The sequence below is a fragment of the Anomaloglossus baeobatrachus genome, chromosome 12 (assembly GCF_048569485.1).
Source record: "Anomaloglossus baeobatrachus isolate aAnoBae1 chromosome 12, aAnoBae1.hap1, whole genome shotgun sequence".
NCBI lineage: Eukaryota > Metazoa > Chordata > Amphibia > Anura > Aromobatidae > Anomaloglossus > Anomaloglossus baeobatrachus.
In genome coordinates this window covers 94,549,196-94,567,951 of record NC_134364.1, presented here as the reverse complement: position 1 = coordinate 94,567,951, position 18,756 = coordinate 94,549,196, and the positions used below count along the sequence as shown (strand labels likewise).

Below are 18,756 nucleotides of genomic sequence, written 5' to 3'. Positions count from 1 at the left end.
CAGTGTTAGAACATCGGTACTCTGTGCCTAGCCGCCACTAATTTTCTCATGGTGCCGTCTCCATACTCCACAATCACGTGTCTGTAAACATCAAACGGGCTCTCATCAACGCTATAAGAGAGAAGGTCCACTTAACCACAGACACATGGACAAGCGGAAGTGGACAGGGACACTACATCTCACTGACGGCATACTGGGTGAACCTAGTGGCGACTGGTAAAGAGTTTGAGCCTACAACATCCCATATAATTCCCACACCCAGAATAGCGGGGCCCACTTCAATCACAGTTTCAGTAGCCTCCTACACAGCAACAACTCCCTTCTCCCCCTACTCTTCATCTGGCTCCTGTGCATCCTCCTCAACATCCACCGGTGTTCAACCGTCGACATCATTCCCCAGCTGGGATCTCTGCAGCACTGCCTCGGATAAGCGTCAACACGCTCTAATAAAGCTCACCTGTATCGGTGACAAATCGCGCATGGCACCTGAGCTTTTGAAAGCAATAACTGAGCAGACAGATGAGTGTCTTGAGCCTTTGGATCTTTGTCCAGGGATGGTAGTGTGCAATAATGGTCGTAATCTGGTGGCGGCTTTAAAGCTTGAAAATCTTGTACACGTTCCTTGTATGGCCCACATTGTAAATTTAGTAGTTCAGCACTTTCTGACGAAATACCCTGGGATACCAGACCTACTTACCAAGGTACGACGTATTAGCGCACATTTCCGCAAGTCATCTCCCTTTTTTGCTGGCCTGGCAGTGCTGCAGCAGCACTTACACTTGCCTTGTCACAGACTAATATGTGACCTCCATACGAGATGGAATTCAACCTATCATATGTTGGCCAGCATCCATGAGCAGCAGAGGGCAGTATCCCAATTCTAGCTGGAACATGCTCGTCACACGCAGCTGCCAGACATAAGTACTGCCGAGTGGGTGTGGATAGCAAACATTTGTCAGGTCTTGGAGAATTTTGATTACTATACCAACATTGTGAGCAGTGAGGATGCTGTTATCAGCATTACCATTCCACTGATTTGTTTATTGAAACACTCTCTGAATGGTCTGACTGACCAAAGTGTTCATGCACCCGAGTTGCCTGTATATCCAGACTTCCCAATGTTTGCTAGTAATCCACACAACCTCGGCCAACAAGCTCAGGCCACCTTTGCTCAGCATCATGAGGATGAGGAGGATGATGAATAACAGGAATGCTTTGAAGTTGGTAACCAAAAGATTGACAACCCAAGCTTCAGGGCTGTCCAGCATGGATGGCCTGAGGAGGAGGAGGAGAGAGAGAGACTGAGGAGAAGAGGAGGTTTACGGAGACAGAATGTATTCTTAGCAGTGACACACAAAAGGTTTCCAGTTCGGAGTCTGGGACACATGGCACAATTCATGTCACACTGCCTTTCTCATGACTGTCGGCTAGTCCACATTTTGCAGACCACAAATACTGGTTATGTACCTTCCTTGACCCAGCAGTTGATGAAACGATTACCCTCAGATCATGCTGGCATCAGAGGTAGTGTGTTATCTCATGCAACAGGATTACAAAAGAGGGCTACGCATAGTAGGAGCAACACAGGCGGGGGACTAATGTGCCAAAACTGGTCCATTTTCCACAAACCGTCAACTGCGAATCAGATACCGGCTGGAGGACCTATGACAAGGAGGGAATAGTTAAGTAAGATAGTGAGGGACTATGTAGGTGACCATATCAGCGTGCTTTCAAAAGTCTACTGTTCCCTTTAACTATTGGGTTTCCAAGCTCAACACTTGCAAGACCTCGCATTATACGCTTTGGAAGTGCTAGCTTGTCCTGCTGCGACTGTGTTGTCTGAGCGTGTTTTCAGCTCAACGGGGTCAATAATAACAAAGTCGCACACGACTATTATCGGAAAGTGCAGACAGTTTGACGATGATCAAAATGATCCACAGATGGATTGCCCCAGAGTATCTCAGGCCGCCTGTTAACAAGACCCAATAATAAGTGTAGCCCCAAAATTTGGATTTCTTAAGTTCAAATAAATTTCATTGTTTCTCATTCAAAACTATTTTGTCTTCTATCATCTAATGACACCGCATGACTAATGTAGCTTGTTATGCTGCTGCCATGTAATTGTCTGGCCCAAAAACCTAGGGCAATATTTTTCAAGCCTTTGTACATTATGCACTGGCATAACCACTGTCGAGGCTACACTATCTAGAACAATTGGTCAGGCAGTCTCGATTTGTGTTCTTTATTGATGCTGTGCTACAGGGTGTGTTACACATGGCCCCCTGCGGAATCAGAATTTTTTTTAGCTCCTTGGCATGTTATGCCCTGTTGCTTATGCTACCATTTTTTTTAAAAAAAGCTATTGGGAGTATCTACTGATGCAGTGCTCCATGGTGTCTGAAAACTATCCCCTGGGGAAACTGAATGTATTAAACTCCTTGGCATGTTATGCCCTGTTGCTTATCCTACCAATTTGTTTAAAATAAGCTGTTCGGAGCTGTTGGGAGTACCTTGTGATGCTTAGCTACATGGTGTCTGAACTACTACACCCCAGGGGAACTGAATATATTAAACTCCTTGGCATGTTATGCCCTGTTGCTTATGCTACCATTTTTTTTTAAAAAAAATGCTGTTGGGAGTACCTACTGATGCAGTGCTCCATAGTGTCTGCACCATTATCCCCTGGGGAAACTGAATTTTTTTTAAATCCTCGGTGTTAGCTAGTGGAATAAAGCCTGAGTTCCAGACTCAAAACTCTGCCACTTCCCCAGGGCTTCCTGCTTCCCAATCTGGTGTGCAAGAACATGGTGCTGATGCCTCCTTCTCACAACCTGATGTTGGCCAAACGCAATCATCAACGACCACATCCGCTTTGGTGTCCCAGCGTTCCGTTCAGTTGTCCATACCACAGACCTTCAAAAAGAAGCTAAAATACCCCGTTATGCACCCAAGGGCAGAAACCATAACTACACACATTGCACGATTGATAGCCCTTGAGATTTTGCCGTATCGGCTTGTAGGAACAGAGGCTTACCTTTTGGTGGTGTGAGAAAACGAATGTATTAAACTACTTGGCATGTTATATCCTGTTGCTTATCCTACCAATTTTTTAAAAATAAGCTGTTAGGAGTACCTACTGATGCAGTGCTACATAGTGTCTGAACCATTATCCCCTGGGGAAACATGGTGTCTGAAAAACTACACCCTAGGGAAACTGAATGTAGTAAGCTCCTTGGCATGTTATGCCCTGTTGCTTATGCTACCAATTTTTTTTTTTAAAAAAAAAGCTGTTGGGAGCAACTTCTGATGCTTTGCTACATGGTCTTTCAACCATTCCCCCCTGGAGAAACGGAATTTTTTTAAATCCTCGGTGTTAGCTAGTGGAATAAAGCCTGAGTTCCAGAGTGAAACAACTGACACTTACACGGTGCTGCATGCTTCACAAACTGCGGTCTAGGAAGCAGGCGATGATGCCTCCTACTCCCAACCTGCTTCTGGTCAGATGAAATCATCATTAACGACATTAGCTTCGATGTACCAGCGTGGCGTTCATTTGTCCATAAAATATACATTTCTGAATAATTTTAATAGAATTTGAATAGAGAGCCACTGGAGCTGGTGGTGCTGGTGGAGGAGGAGGATGAGAAGGAGGAAGGCAAGGCCAACATCCAAATGGCCACAATGGCAATAAAGCCACTGTAAAGTGTTATGGAGTACGTATTCCAACTTTCACACTAATGATATAGAGGACGCAAAAAACTACAAATGATTGCCATCCCTCCCCAATGTATGTTACAGGGCCCATCTGAGAGACCTAAGAAGTCTGATATTTGAGGACAGCCAGTGGCCCTTAGAGGGACACTGGAGCCGGAGGTGCTGGTGGAGGAGGAGGAGTGCAAGGTCAACATCCCAACGGGCACATTGTAGCTGACCTTTTAAAGTGCTGTCAAATATGTCCCAAAAAAGGAAGTTTGAGACAGACACCAATATACAGTTAGGTCCAGAATTATTTGGACAGTGACACAAGTTTTGTTATTTTAGCTGTTTACAAAAACATGTTCAGAAATACAATTATATATATAATATGGGCTGAAAGTGCACACTCCCAGCTGCAATATGAGAGTTTTCACATCCAAATCGGAGAAAGGGTTTAGGAATCATAGCTCTGTAATGCATAGCCTCCTCTTTTTCAAGGGACCAAAAGTAATTGGACAAGGGACTCTAAGGGCTGCAATTAACTCTGAAGGTGTCTCCCTCGTTAACCTGTAATCAATGAAGTAGTTAAAAGGTCTGGGGTTGATTACAGGTGTGTGGTTTGGCATTTGGAAGCTGTTGCTGTGACCAGACAACATGCGGTCTAAGGAACTCTCAATTGAAGTGAAGCAGAACATCCTGAGGCAGAAAAAATCCATCAGAGAGATAGCAGACATGCTTGGAGTAGCAAAATCAACAGTCGGGTACATTCTGAGAAAAAAGGAATTGACTGGTGGGCTTGGGAACTCAAAAAGGCCTGGGCGTCCACGGATGACAACAGTGGTGGATGATCGCCGCATACTTTCTTTGGTGAAGAAGAACCCGTTCACAACATCAACTGAAGTCCAGAACACTCTCAGTGAAGTAGGTGTATCTGTCTCTAAGTCAACAGTAAAGAGAAGACTCCATGAAAGTAAATACAAAGGGTTCACATCTAGATGCAAACCATTCATCAATTCCAAAAATAGACAGGCCAGAGTTAAATTTGCTGAAAAACACCTCATGAAGCCAGCTCAGTTCTGGAAAAGTATTCTATGGACAGATGAGACAAAGATCAACCTGTACCAGAATGATGGGAAGAAAAAAGTTTGGAGAAGAAAGGGAACGGCACATGATCCAAGGCACACCACATCCTCTGTAAAACATGGTGGAGGCAACGTGATGGCATGGGCATGCATGGCTTTCAATGGCACTGGGTCACTTGTGTTTATTGATGACATAACAGCAGACAAGAGTAGCCGGATGAATTCTGAAGTGTACCGGGATATACTTTCAGCCCAGATTCAGCCAAATGCCGCAAAGTTGATCGGACGGCGCTTCATAGTACAGATGGACAATGACCCCAAGTATACAGCCAAAGCTACCCAGGAGTTCATGAGTGCAAAAAAGTGGAACATTCTGCAATGGCCAAGTCAATCACCAGATCTTAACCCAATTGAGCATGCATTTCACTTGCTCAAATCCAGACTTTAGACGGAAAGACTCACAAACAAGCAAGACCTGAAGGCTGCGGCTGTAAAGGCCTGGCAAAGCATTAAGAAGGAGGAAACCCAGCGTTTGGTGATGTCCATGGGTTCCAGACTTAAGGCAGTGATTGCCTCCAAAGAATTCGCAACAAAATATTGAAAATAAAAATACTTTGTTTGGGTTTGGTTTATTTGTCCAATTACTTTTGACCTCCTAAAATGTGGAGTGTTTGTAAAGAAATGTGTACAATTCCTACAATTTCTATCAGATATTTTTGTTCAAACCTTCAAATTAAACGTTACAATCTGCACTTGAATTCTGTTGTAGAGGTTTCATTTCAAATCCAATGTGGTGGCATGCAGAGCCCAACTCGCGAAAATTGTGTCACTGTCCAAATATTTCTGGACCTAACTGTAGTGTATGTTACAGCCCTTTCTAATTGAAAAAGGGAGAAAAAGGTAAAAAATGAAATGTGTGAACATATGCTAAAGTGTTTTTTTTTTGGAGGTCAGGGCTTGATTTAATGTTTTATTAGGATGATTAGGGTGATAAGGCACTAGAAACTGTTTCTTAGCAATTTCCCCTCTTTTACTTTGGTTTGAGAGCTGTTCTGGCGACTACGTGCTGCTCTGACCACGTTATTCAAAGACACCAGAAATGCAGTCAGGCACCTTCTACAGGCTGTCCCCATACTGTTTCAGCCTTTTCCCATCCATTTCAGCCTTTTCCTCAGTCATCACAGGTCACCGACAGGTTCAACGTAAAATTATTCGAGTTTCCCATAGACTTACATTGGGGGTCGAATATTCGCGAATACTCGAATAGCGGCGAAGTATTTGTGGGATATCCGTCTAAGCGAGTAATAGGGTATTAGATCATCCCTAGTTATTATTTATTAAGTTTAATGTCCTTGTAACAAACAGTACATAGGTTGCACTATTCAAGCTAAATTCACATAGGCATAATATTAGAAAAGGGTTAATGCAACACATCATATCCAGACACTACACTCTGTTTCACAATAAGGATCCGGGTTCCTTGGAAGTAACCCCAGGTGACCATGTCCCTGTCCATGTTCCCAATCGGAGACAGACATTAAACAGAAGAAAAACATTCTCTTTATATAAATTAAACACACTGAAATCTCGAGGTCTGAATGAAGTGACAAATTTCTGTTATTGAGAAAAAAAAATGATTTATTTTTATTTTATCTATTTTTTTAATAAATAACAATTGTTTTATATTCTTTGCATGTATAAGAATTTGGTTAATCCTCTTCCAAGATTCCAATTTATAATTATTGAAATTTTGTTTTATATTACACATGAATATTTTTTGTCTATCCAAACAATATGTATGTAGAAACTCAACAGTACTATTAGAATGATCACAAAAAAATTGGGTCTCTCTTCTCCTGACTATTTTATTCAGCAGCCCTATGGTTGTCTTCCCTAACAATTGTCGGCCTCATGCCTTGAGCACATACACAGCGCTGAAGTCTAATCGCATGCACACATTGTTTTCTTAGAGTTTGATTCCTTTGAGATGCACAGTGTGATTTTTATATAATTTTTATTTAATTTTTGTAATATTTATTAAATTTGAAAATATATTTCTAATTTAACACTGAAAAGAAGTCCCGGATATCCCCACAAATGTTATATATCTTTTTGTATATACATTTTTTTCTTATATACATTTTTCTAACACGTAAGGTGTCTCTTCCACTGTTCTGTCTGTAGCACATTTCACTAAGTTCAGATCTGTGAAACATGTCATCTCTCATCTGGTGTTAAAATTTAAGAGACTCATGATGTAAAGTTAATTTATTTTTTCTCCTTTTCAAGCAACTTTTTAAAAAAAAAAAAAAATTATGACGCAGAACCTGTAAAAAATGTTTAATAATTCATTTTTCTGATGTTAATTGTGATGCCTCTTCCAATCCGTCAGGCTGTTTGTTTTTATTTATCTGACTTGAACCGGCTTTTACCTGCCTTTTTTGTCAAAAAGTCATCTGACATGTCTGATTTTACTGCCTATTTATACCCTGACTGCTGTGTACTCTCTGTATGTGATTTTTTCCTGAAGAAGGAGAAAGTGTTCTCCGAAACATGCGTCATGTAACCCATTCTTCACGGATACACTCGTTAAGCTGCTGAAAGAGGTATCTGGCATGATTTGCCTCTCTCCCCATGGAAAGCTGATAAGCACTCGTGTGTGGGGTAGTCAAGACAGATAGTTGTAAGTGTTACATGTGCCTGTCTGGCATTTGATGAGGCAGCGAGTTTCACTATTATAGAGATATGGCCATGACTGACACTTATGGAGGAACATGAATGCATCCAACAAAGAATATTATCTCAAAGGGGTGTACCCAGAATTTTGTGAATTTTTTTGTTCATACTTTTTGGTGTGAAATTTAAGAAAACCTGAAGCCTGACATTGGACCATCTCTATACAGTGACCTCTAGACTTGGCAGGGTGCCTTATCCAAATTATTATGTTAAGGGTTCCCAAACCCTATATTTTCCTTTTTAAAAGGAGATGGGGGGTGATTAGTAATTTCAGAATTTCGAGCACTGATATTATGGTTGTTATTATATTGAACATGCTTCATTACCAGAAGTTTTCTGAACTGTAATAATTGTTTTTACTCATTGCAGATAACATGAACACACTTAACCATCTGAGCATTGTGGTCTTTTTAGTGACTGCTGTCGTGGTGGCTGTGATTTTGGTGACTTTGGTATTAGTAATTTGTAGGAAATGTAGGAAGAGAGCATCATACAGGACTCACAAAGGTACGTTCCTCATCTCTACATAAGAAAAGTGAGAGGGACAGGAAGGGTTGTCCACCCAACGGCCATTATGTCAATCTTCAGTGATTGGGGTGACGGGGCACATCCTGAAAAAAAGTTACAATGGCATTTAAGGGAGCTTGTCCAGCCTATGGTCCTCAATGACTGCTAACTCATTTGCTCACCCAATTTCCTTGCCTTTCACATCAACTCTTAAAGGGTTTTTTCACTTTTTGATAGGCCCTTCTAAATTGCCCCAACGCACATCATAAAATAAAAAGCCTATACACACCTCGTGACCACCTTATATTTTAAGACCTCAACATTGTGTCCTCCATATGTCAACTTAGATAGCATGTGACCACCAGTAGGCACAGCAGTTATGTAAACATGTGACTGCTGTAGCCAATCATTGCCCTCGGTAGTGATTCCACAGTGACCAGAGATTGGCTGCAGCTGTCGTGTGCTTAGCATGTAACCAACTATAGTGAAGTAAAGAAGACCAACCAGAACTGGAGCAGGGAACCACTGCAGACAATTAGTAGCTGAGGATTGGCTGCAGCATTTACAGTTTTGTTTGAGCAGAGGAGGCTGAAACTAAATCTTTCCAGCAAGACCAGTCATTTTGTGTACATAGCTCCAATGCAGACTTATATTTCTTGATGAACACAGATGGTTTCTTGCTTTTTCAAGATATATATATCTCTAATTAAGGTTCATCAATATTCACTACTTCCCCCACCTATCCTGTGTCCGAGTGTGTGATTGGTTGCATAGCTGCCATGGCTCTGGAAGTGCCCACGATGTAAAACCTTGCTGATTGGCTGCTCTGCATCCTTTTAACAAGCTTTATTTGGATGACAAACTCGAACAGGAACCAGACGTACAGACAAAAGTCTGTATTCGGTGTTCAGCACTAAACACAAGGTGTTTGGAAGGACACCAAATTTTACATTTTGGGTTTGCTCATCCCTAGTCCTCAGTAATGATACTACTAAGGACTGTGATAGGCTGCAGTGGTCTTCTGAATAAAGTTTCCTCTTAGGTAGACAAGAGCCAATACAAATGTGGGAGGAATACAAGAGCAATGAACAAGAGAGAGAAGAACATGAGAGAGAAGAACATTTGGAACTTTCAGGTAAGACAGCATCAAGGGCAGGATGATGAGGCCATGACTAGACAAGACATTTTTTTAATTGGGTACCATTACTTGGACAAGATATCTAAACATTTACTGTGCTAGACATGAGCAAATCAAATCCTGAATTACTCAGATTCTGGTAACTCCAGATTTTTTTTTTTGGGGAGGACAATTCATAAAAAATGTAATGAGTTATGAGCTAAGTTGCTCATTTCTTTCCAAGACTTTCTTGTGTTGCACCAGATCTCTGGAGTGCAATACCCCAGATAGTCAAGTTGATTTCCAATATCCACAATATTTAGGACTTACATGTGAATTCTAAAATACTGTGGAATATGTTGCCACTTCAGTAATAAAAGATGTTTACTTTTATTCACAGGTAATCATGATGAACAAATACAGAGTTCGAAAAAACGTAAAAATTATGAACATCAAAATGGACACATAAGTAAGTCAATATTATAAGCCACTGGTGGAGGAATATTTTTTATGTTTTTTATTTTGCTTGACTTTTAGTGTTTTTAGAATACTTACACCTGAGTTGTCCTATGAATACAGGAGTATAGACTTGGCAGCATTAATGCGTTTATCAGTTACTTGTCCACCATGATGACCCATCGGCAACACACTGATATTGTAAGAAGCTGATGGGAGCTATTTTGTGCACTGGAAATCACATCATTTATATACAGGTGAATCTCAATAAAATAGAATATCATCAAAAAGTTAATTTATTTCAGTAATTCAATACAAAAAAGTTAAAAGTAAAAGGTTTTGGTACCGTGTTAGCCAGTTGAAAAATGATTGATTGCTCTCAGTGAGAGAAACAAAATTATAATTTTGTAGTTGTGATACTTTTTAATGACCAACTAAAATCAAATGATATTACAAAGCAAGCTTTCAAGACTTCTCAGGTCTCTTCCTCAGGCATGGTATGACAAAATATCTGAAACACAAATATATACACAAACAGAGCAGAGGGATGGCATAATAAAAGACATTTAAATAAACAAACACTGAGCTTAGAAAGTGAATCCTTAATTAGTTTTGATTCGTAGTGTGAAAGTCTTACTGTCCCAGTATCCATATAGGATCAGAGGTCTGGTGCCCTCAGACTCTGGAGCTCCTCAGATTTTGTAGTGTGTCATAAATCCTCCTGACAGGTTGAGTCCTGTGTCCACAGAGTCAAACTTCGTAATAAATTTCTATTCTCAGACCCTGCGATGGCTCTGTGATCTGAAGTTGCCTTTTAATATGACAACTTTCATGTGGTTTATTTTGTGTCCTGAAGCACAGAAATGTTTGGCCACAGGTGAATGGATTCTTTTTTGTTTGTAATTGTGTGTCGGTGAGATCTCATTCTTGCTCTCAGTCTCTGTAAACAAACACTAAGCTTAGAGAGGGAAACCTTAAGCTGGGTTCACACATAGCGACAGCGACAACGAAGTCGCTGTTTCGTCACCATTTTCTGTGACGTAACAGCGACCTTGTAAGTTGCTGTTATGATCGCTGCTTAGCTGTCAAACACAGCAGACGCAGCAGCGATCATAACGACACGCGTCGCTGTGCTACATGTGCAGAGAGCAGGGAGCCGCGCATACTGCTTAGCGCTGGCTCCTTGCTCTCCTAGCTACAGTACACATCGGGTTAATTACCCGATGTGTACTGCAGCTACATGTCCAGGGAGCAGGAGCCGGCAGCGAGAGCGGCTGACGCTGGTAACGAAGATAAATATCGGGTAACCAGGGAAATGTTTTCCCTTGGTTACCCGATGTTTACGCTGGTTACAGCTTACCGCAGCTGCCAGACGCCGGCTCCTGCTCCCTGATCGCTTCATTTCATCGCTCTCTCGCTGTCACACACAGCGATCTGTGCGTCACAGCGGGAGAGCGACGACCAAAAAATGAAGCAGGACATTCAACAATGAGCGGCGACATCACAGCAGGGGCCAGCTCGTTGCTGGATGTCACACACAGCGACAGCGACAGGACGTCACTGCTACGTCACAGAAAATGGTGACGTAGCGGCGACGTCGTTGTCGTCGTCGCTGTGTGTGACACCACCGTTAGTTAGCTTTGATTAGTGGTGTGAAAGTCTTAAGTAAATGGACTGAGTTAGGGAAAGCATGGCACATGAATAAGATTTCAATGCTGAAGTTAGCGACAAAGCAGAAGGAGAAGAGCAGTCAATCACCGTTTAGGGAGAGGTGATTTTGGGTAAGGATTACTGCAGACAGACAGAGAATTTGCTGGAACCAGTACTACCCTTGGGGTACTTTCTAACTGATTTGCCTAATCCTCATAAAATCTAATATATAAAGCTGAGTGTATGTATGTATGTGTATGTATGTGTGTATGTATGTCCGCTAAAGGAATCCGCACCGTCGCATTTACAATCACAAAATTTTGCACAGACGCCTCATGTGACTCAAGGAACATCATAGACTATGTTTGGACGGGAAAATTTAACCCCGCGCTTTACAGTTAGTCTCCAAAATCCTGCCTCCATTAATCTGAATGGAGGTGGGAGATATGGGCTATTAATAGCAACTGTCAGTGGTTGCTATAGGAACAAAATAAACTGTTAGTATAAGAAGTTTATGTGTGAGGTAAAAAGATGTCGGTGGGGAGACGGATAGAGAGAGAGACAGAAAAAGACACACAGACAGAGATAGACAGGGAAAGAGGCAGAGATAGAGACAGAGACAGATGGGCAAAGAGACAGCCGGGCAAAGAGACAGACGGGCAAAGAGACAGACGGGCAAAGAGACAGACGGGCAAAGAGACAGACGGGCAAAGAGACAGACGGGCAAAGAGACAGCCGGGCAAAGAGACAGACGGGCAAAGAGACAGACGGGCAAAGAGACAGCCGGGCAAAGAGACAGCCTTGGGAAAGACTGAAAGAAGTGAAAACAGGGAGTGCATGTGAAGAGTCTCAGGGCAGGAGTAACGGTGAGACCGGTAATTATAACTGCTCACCTGGAGTGGTTGTGCAGCCCTCGCACAACCACGGTAATAGACGGGAGTGTAATGTTCTGCTGTCAGGAGGATTATCCGTAAGATCCTTCCAGGGAGACGGATTCCTGTAAGCCTGATCCAGACGCGGGTTAGTGGAGGGAATAGGTGTCCAAAAGGTCCTGGTTTTGATGAAGCCTCTGTTTAAGCAGCTCTTGCCATGGACCCCCGAAGGGGGAAATAGGTATCAATAAAAGTGAATCATGGTCTGATAGAGCGCTATGGAGGTCACAAATCGTTTAGTAAGTTTTATTTGTTTTATCAAAGCCACAACGCGTTTCGATATACACAATATCTTCGTCAGGTGGATACCAGGTTATCCACCTGACAAAAATATTGTGTATATCGAAACGCGTTGTGGCTTTGATAAAACAAATAAAACTTACTAAACAATTTGTGACCTCCATAGCGCTCTATTAGACCATGATTCACTTTTATTGAAGCCTTGGGAAAGAGACAGATGGGCAAAGAGACAGACGGGCAAATGGACAGACAGGCAAAGAGAGAGACCTGGAAAGAGACAGCAGGACAAAGAGACAGCAGGACAAAAGAGACAGCCCTGGAAAGAGACAGCCCGGGCAAAGAGACAGCCCGGGCAAAGAGACAGCCCGGGCAAAGAGACAGCCCTGGAAAGAGACAGCCCTGGAAAGAGACAGCCCTGGAAAGAGACAGCTGGGCAAAGAGACAGACGGGGAAAGAGACAGACGGGGAAAGAGACAGACGGGGAAAGAGACAGACGGGGAAAGAGACAGACAGGGAAAGAGAGACGGGGAAAGAGACAGACGGGGAAAGAGACAGACGGGGAAAGAGACAGACGGGGAAAGAGACAGACGGGGAAAGAGACAGACGGGGAAAGAGACAGACGGGGAAAGAGACAGACGGGGAAAGAGACAGACGGGGAAAGAGACAGACGGGGAAAGAGACAGACCTGGAAAGAGACAGACCTGGAAAGAGACAGACCTGGAAAGAGACAGACCTGGAAAGAGACAGACCTGGAAAGAGACAGACCTGGAAAGAGACAGACGGGGAAAGAGACAGACGGGGAAAGAGACAGACGGGGAAAGAGACAGACGGGGAAAGAGACAGACGGGGAAAGAGAGACGGGGAAAGAGAGACGGGGAAAGAGACAGACGGGGAAAGAGACAGACGGGGAAAGAGACAGACGGGGAAAGAGACAGACGGGGAAAGAGACAGACGGGGAAAGAGACAGACGGGGAAAGAGACAGACGGGGAAAGAGACAGACGGGGAAAGAGACAGACGGGGAAAGAGACAGACCTGGAAAGAGACAGACCTGGAAAGAGACAGACCTGGAAAGAGACAGACCTGGAAAGAGACAGACCTGGAAAGAGACAGACGGGGAAAGAGACGGACGGGCAAACAGACGGACGGGCAAAGAGGCGGACGGGGATATAGACAGATGGGCAAAAAGACAGACGGGCAAAGAGATGGACGGGGATAAGAGACGGATGGGCAAAGAGATGGACGGGGAAAGAAACAGACGGGCAAACAGACAGACCTGGAAAGAGACAGACGGAGAAAGAGACAGACGGGGAAAGAGACAGCCCTGGAAAGAGACAGACGGGGAACGAGAGAGACAGACAGAGACAGAGAAAGAGAGAGACACAAAGATAGAGACACAGAGATAGAGACCGATAAAGAGACAGAGAAACTGATGCAGACAGAGACAGACACAGACAATATATATGAAGTGAAAGCTGCACACCAAATTCAGAGAAATATGAACAAGCATAACTGCTTTATGATACATAAGGAATGAAAAATACAACTAGCCATATGAAAAATGGAAAAAAAAAATTGTGATATTGCATAACTGCTGAGGATTATTTGAAAAAAAGAGATATTTAGCTAATGTATTGATCAATTCATTACTACCCCATAACCAACTTCACGGTAATCTCTTATTTATGGGGTCCCTAACCAAATGTTACCTCTATATGCGGTTAAAACCTGCTTGTGTGCATGGGCGATTTGCCCGTGATGCACAAACGACGGGGGCGGGCGCTTTCACGAGCGACATCGCTAGCAATGTCGCCTCATGTAAAGCAGCCTTGAGACTGGATTGCTTTCTGAGATGTTTTTTAATAATATTTAAATACTGGTAAAAATATATAAAAAAAGTTTTATTCCTGGTAGGTGTAAAAGACCAGATAGAAATGGAAGAACACAGCAACGAAGATCATGAGAATGAAGGTATGAGAATGAGACCTTCAAATAAGACAAGGACAAAATGATGAGGCCACAATTACAGTGGACATTTTTTAAATTGGGTGCCATTATTTGTATATGATATTTCACAGTATGTGGTGCTAGAGTTGTGCGAATCGACACTTGAATTATTCAGATCCTGGTAAATACATATTTTTTGGGGTGTGAATTCGTAACAAATTCAATGAGTTATGAGGTGATTTGCTTATTTCTATGCAAGACTTTTCTTGTGCTGCACCAGAATTCTGGAATGCGCTACTCCAGACATCAGGTTAATTTACAATATTCAGTGTAAGCATGTGAACTCTGAATTTTAAACCACTCAGGAATATGTTAGTGCTATGGTAAGAAAAGATTATTAATATTATTTCTTAATCTATTCCTATTAACAGGTGATCAAGATGAACAAGTGGAAACACAAAGGTTAAAGGAATGTGATACAGATGTATATCAGAATGGAGATATAAGAAAGTCAACATTATGAACAACATGGTGAAGAAATATTTTTTAATATATATTTTTTTTTTACTTGACTTTTCAGTCCATTTGGTTGACTTAAACCTGAGCCTGTATACTAGCTCATAATATATACCACAATACAATAGTGCTGCAATATATAGAGCAAATTATGTTCTTCTATGAAGACAGGAGGATATACTTGCCAGCTTTAGGTATCTTGGCACGCATTTGTCCGATATGATGACCCATTGGCACCCCGCAATTACAGTATATCACAGAGAGCTGATTCGAGCTGATTGGAGCCTTTGTGTTCACTGGCAATCACGTCATTTAGATATTGTTGTCATTGCTTTCATCCTATTACATCCTACTTCTGGAATGGGTTCAAAATATTGTCTGGTTATGAAGACTTTCAAATAGTCAACTAGGGTGAGCATGTCACAGGTGTGTCATGGGTGACAGACAGTCCTGTGGTGTCCGGCAATAGAAGGTCACAGCATTTGGCTGTAGAAAATGCTCCCTGACTTTGATTTTTTCCTGCTGTCAGTACTCAGTGTACTAGGTATCTCCTCTGCTGGGTATTCATCCTTTTCCCTTTAGGACCCAGCGGATCTCCTCTTCCCTTCAGTGCTAAATATTTGTATTTTCCCTTGGGTTTAAATACTCTTGTCTTCCCTGGACTTCTGCTGGTTATAGTCAGCTCCTTCATAAGCTCTAGATACAAGCAGGTGGCTTGCACTCATCTGTAGAAGCGTTGCTGTTCTTTGGTTAGCTTCTTCCAGAGACATCTGGAGACAAGTTGTTCATGTGCTTTCCCCGTGTGTGCTCAGTGTGTCTTTTTTAGTGTTTAGTGGGGTTGACAAAGAGCTCATCCCACCCATTCTTTATCTAGGGCCCAGCTCTAGGGTCATCCTAGGGTCAAGTATACAGCTTGGCACATAGGTGTGGCACTTATCTAGGGTGGTGAGGAACCCCAGGGACCAGCGGTAGGTTTGGTCAGGGGTCACCATCTCCCCCTTCCCTAGACCCTTTCCTTTTGCCATCCTCTTGGTGCTCCCCCATGCCCAGCATGACAGTGTATGAGTTAAAGATGTCTACACTTTTATTATTTAAAAATTGTCCCACTCGTGGTTATATATTATTTCACAAAAAAAACGATACTGCACTACCTGATCTCTGCTTCTTCATACTGCTGTTGGTGAATCTCTTTAGTAGACAGAAGACCCACTGGTGACAGATACAATAGAAGAGAAGAGCAGATGAAGTCCAGTAGGTGTCCAGCTACGATGAAAGTTGACCACTGCAGATTTAGCGATAATATGGGAGATACGACCTACACAGTATGTAGTGATGAAGTGTTAGGTGTCACTCATTAGGATCCAGACACCATCTGTAGTCAGCTGTTTTATGTAACAAGTCTGGTTTGGGATGCACAAGACTCTTCACCATGACTTGATGCCTCTATCGACTCTATATGTACCACATATTATCTTTACTTCAAATACAAAAATGTCTCTTAAAGGAGACTTTCACTTGATTTTTTACATTTAAACTGAGTACTTCCTCTAATTGCCACCGCTGTGCTGATTTTGGACCAGTTTTTCTTTTTGTTTTTTTTGCCCATCCATTACAAAGTTATGAACCCCAGTAATATTTATGCAAATTTTCCCTTCAATCAACTTATTGTGTACCACGGAACATTTCTGTGGGTGTTTGCTTTTTCTCCCCTGATGTTGGCCAATCATAACATGGCCACGCCCACAGAGGAGTGCTATTGTATACACGCAGTTAGTTGAAGGAAAAATTTGCATTACTATCGTATAGTTATAGGCAGCAAACTTAAATGAAAATGAAGTGACTAACATAAGAAGGAGGATCAAAATCGGAATAAAAATGAAAATTGAATAACTAATTTGCAAAATAGCATTACCAGGTAGATTGTGATGCTAGTCACTACTTATGGATAGTGTAGATGGAAGGGTAGTCAGACAAGCCGGGGTGAGGAAAAAGGAGGACAACAGGACACAAGGAGTAAGCAGAAATGGAGTAAAGTCACAAGCCAAGGGTCAGAATTCAAGGAGAGTAAGCATCACATTCACAGAGCAGACAGATGTGGTCAGGTAACAGTCCGAGGTCAGAAGTCAGGAGGTAACGACAAGAACAGGGAGCGAGCAGAGAGGAGTCAATGAACGGTCTGGGATTAAGAAACTTACATCAGAACACAAGCACAAACATAAGCCAAGATCTCAACTGCAGAACCAGAGAGTTCAACTGGCAAGGTTCCAGGAGAGTAGTGAAACAGAACAATTACCAGGAAGGAGGAACACCTGAGTAATCAACACCTCCCAGAACCTGCATGGAATCCTGTGCTGTCAAACAACCTGCCAGCTAGTGCTCAAAGAAATACAGCAGAGCATTTCCTAATGCAAAATGCTCTACACAAAGGAAACATGTCACTGCCGCCTCTGTAGTTCAGGAAGGTGCGGCAGAGCATCACCTGTGCGCAAGATGCTCTTCACAGAGGAATAATGTCGCTGCCTACTCCATAATTCAGGAAAGTTCAGCAGAGCATCACCTGTGTGCAAGATGCTCTGCACAGAGGAATCGTGACCTAGATGTTTGGGCAGTCATGGGAAATCCACCAGAGATCAAACCAGTAGATCAAATTTTCCCATGTAATGTTCTGGATGTTTCTGCATGAGTTTAACCCCTTTACAACCTTTGACATAGCACGTCATAGGTAGAGTTGAGCGCGGTTCGCGGTTCGAGGTTCTCCAGTTCGCGGCTCGAGTGATTTTGGGGGCTGTTCTAGATCGAACTAGAACTCGAGCTTTTTGCTAAAGCTCGATAGTTCTAGATACGTTCGAGAACGGTTCTAGCAGCAAAAAGCCAAGCTAATTACTAGCTGGCTTTCCGCTGTAATAGTGTAAGTCACTCTGTGACTCACACTATTATGACATTTCAGTGTATAGTGTGCGGGAACAGCGCATTCAGATCACTGCTGTCTGGATAATGGCGATCGCCATTTTTTTTTTTTTTCCTTGTCTTCCTTCCCTAAGCGCGCGCGTGTAGTGGGGCGAGCCAGCATGTCAGCCAATCCCAGACACACACACAGCTAAGTGGACTTTTAGCCAGAGAAGCAACGGCATGTGATAGGATGTCCATGTCACATGTCCCTGCATTATAAAAACGGACATTTTTCTCCAGCACGCCATTATCTGCTTTCTGCTTCCTTGGTGTCATTTACCGCTGGCGCAGCTCCTATCTCCAATACTGCTGTGTACGCTCTATACACAGCGCTGTACAGAATAGGGATAGAAGTTTCTATTAGTCCTTTTAAGGGCTAATACCGGCAGGGTCAGAGCCATAGGTGACAGGTCCGTGAAAACAGAGTTTAACAGCTACACAAGATGACAGCGTCTGTGTAGCTAAGGTCAGGGATTTTCTCGCTGCATTTCCCCATTAGGAGGGATAGAAAGGCAAGCTTCCATTCCTCTACCCAGACCCACAACCCTGCCACTGTACCCTCCGGCCCTTTGCACACTCAAACTCATTGTTACTAAGCCATTATACTAGCAAACACTGACTGAACTTAGTGGCATCCTAAACGTGGCTGTTGGACTTCTGTATTGTCCCACTAGTGCAAAGATATTTGCAGCAAGTCTGCATTGAACATCCAAGCTCATTGTTACAAAGCTATTATACTAGCAATTTATGCTGCCAGTTTAAGGGCCGTAGTTGCATTGTCAGGGATTATTATTGTTGTTTATTCTGCTGTTAATAAAGCTAGACCACCGCTGCAATCTACACCACCTCTCAATTTTTACTACCACATTTTAAGTGCACAATCTTGTCGCAATCAACATGAGTGGCAAAATGACAGATGCTGGTGGAAAG

The 18,756-nt window shown here is 42.7% G+C and overlaps 1 protein-coding gene across 1 annotated transcript in view; it reads left to right on the top strand.

Annotated features, from left to right (window-relative positions):
• Positions 1-14,884, top strand: part of LOC142257600 (uncharacterized) — a 56,370-nt gene extending 41,486 nt beyond the window's left edge. The window contains exons 7-11 of the mRNA XM_075329736.1: positions 7,884-8,021; positions 9,064-9,156; positions 9,539-9,607; positions 14,329-14,385; positions 14,793-14,884. Coding sequence (XP_075185851.1) covers positions 7,884-8,021; positions 9,064-9,156; positions 9,539-9,607; positions 14,329-14,385; positions 14,793-14,884 — 449 coding nt within the window. The remainder of the gene's footprint in view (positions 1-7,883; positions 8,022-9,063; positions 9,157-9,538; positions 9,608-14,328; positions 14,386-14,792) is intronic.
• The last annotated feature ends 3,872 nt before the right edge of the window (positions 14,885-18,756 follow it).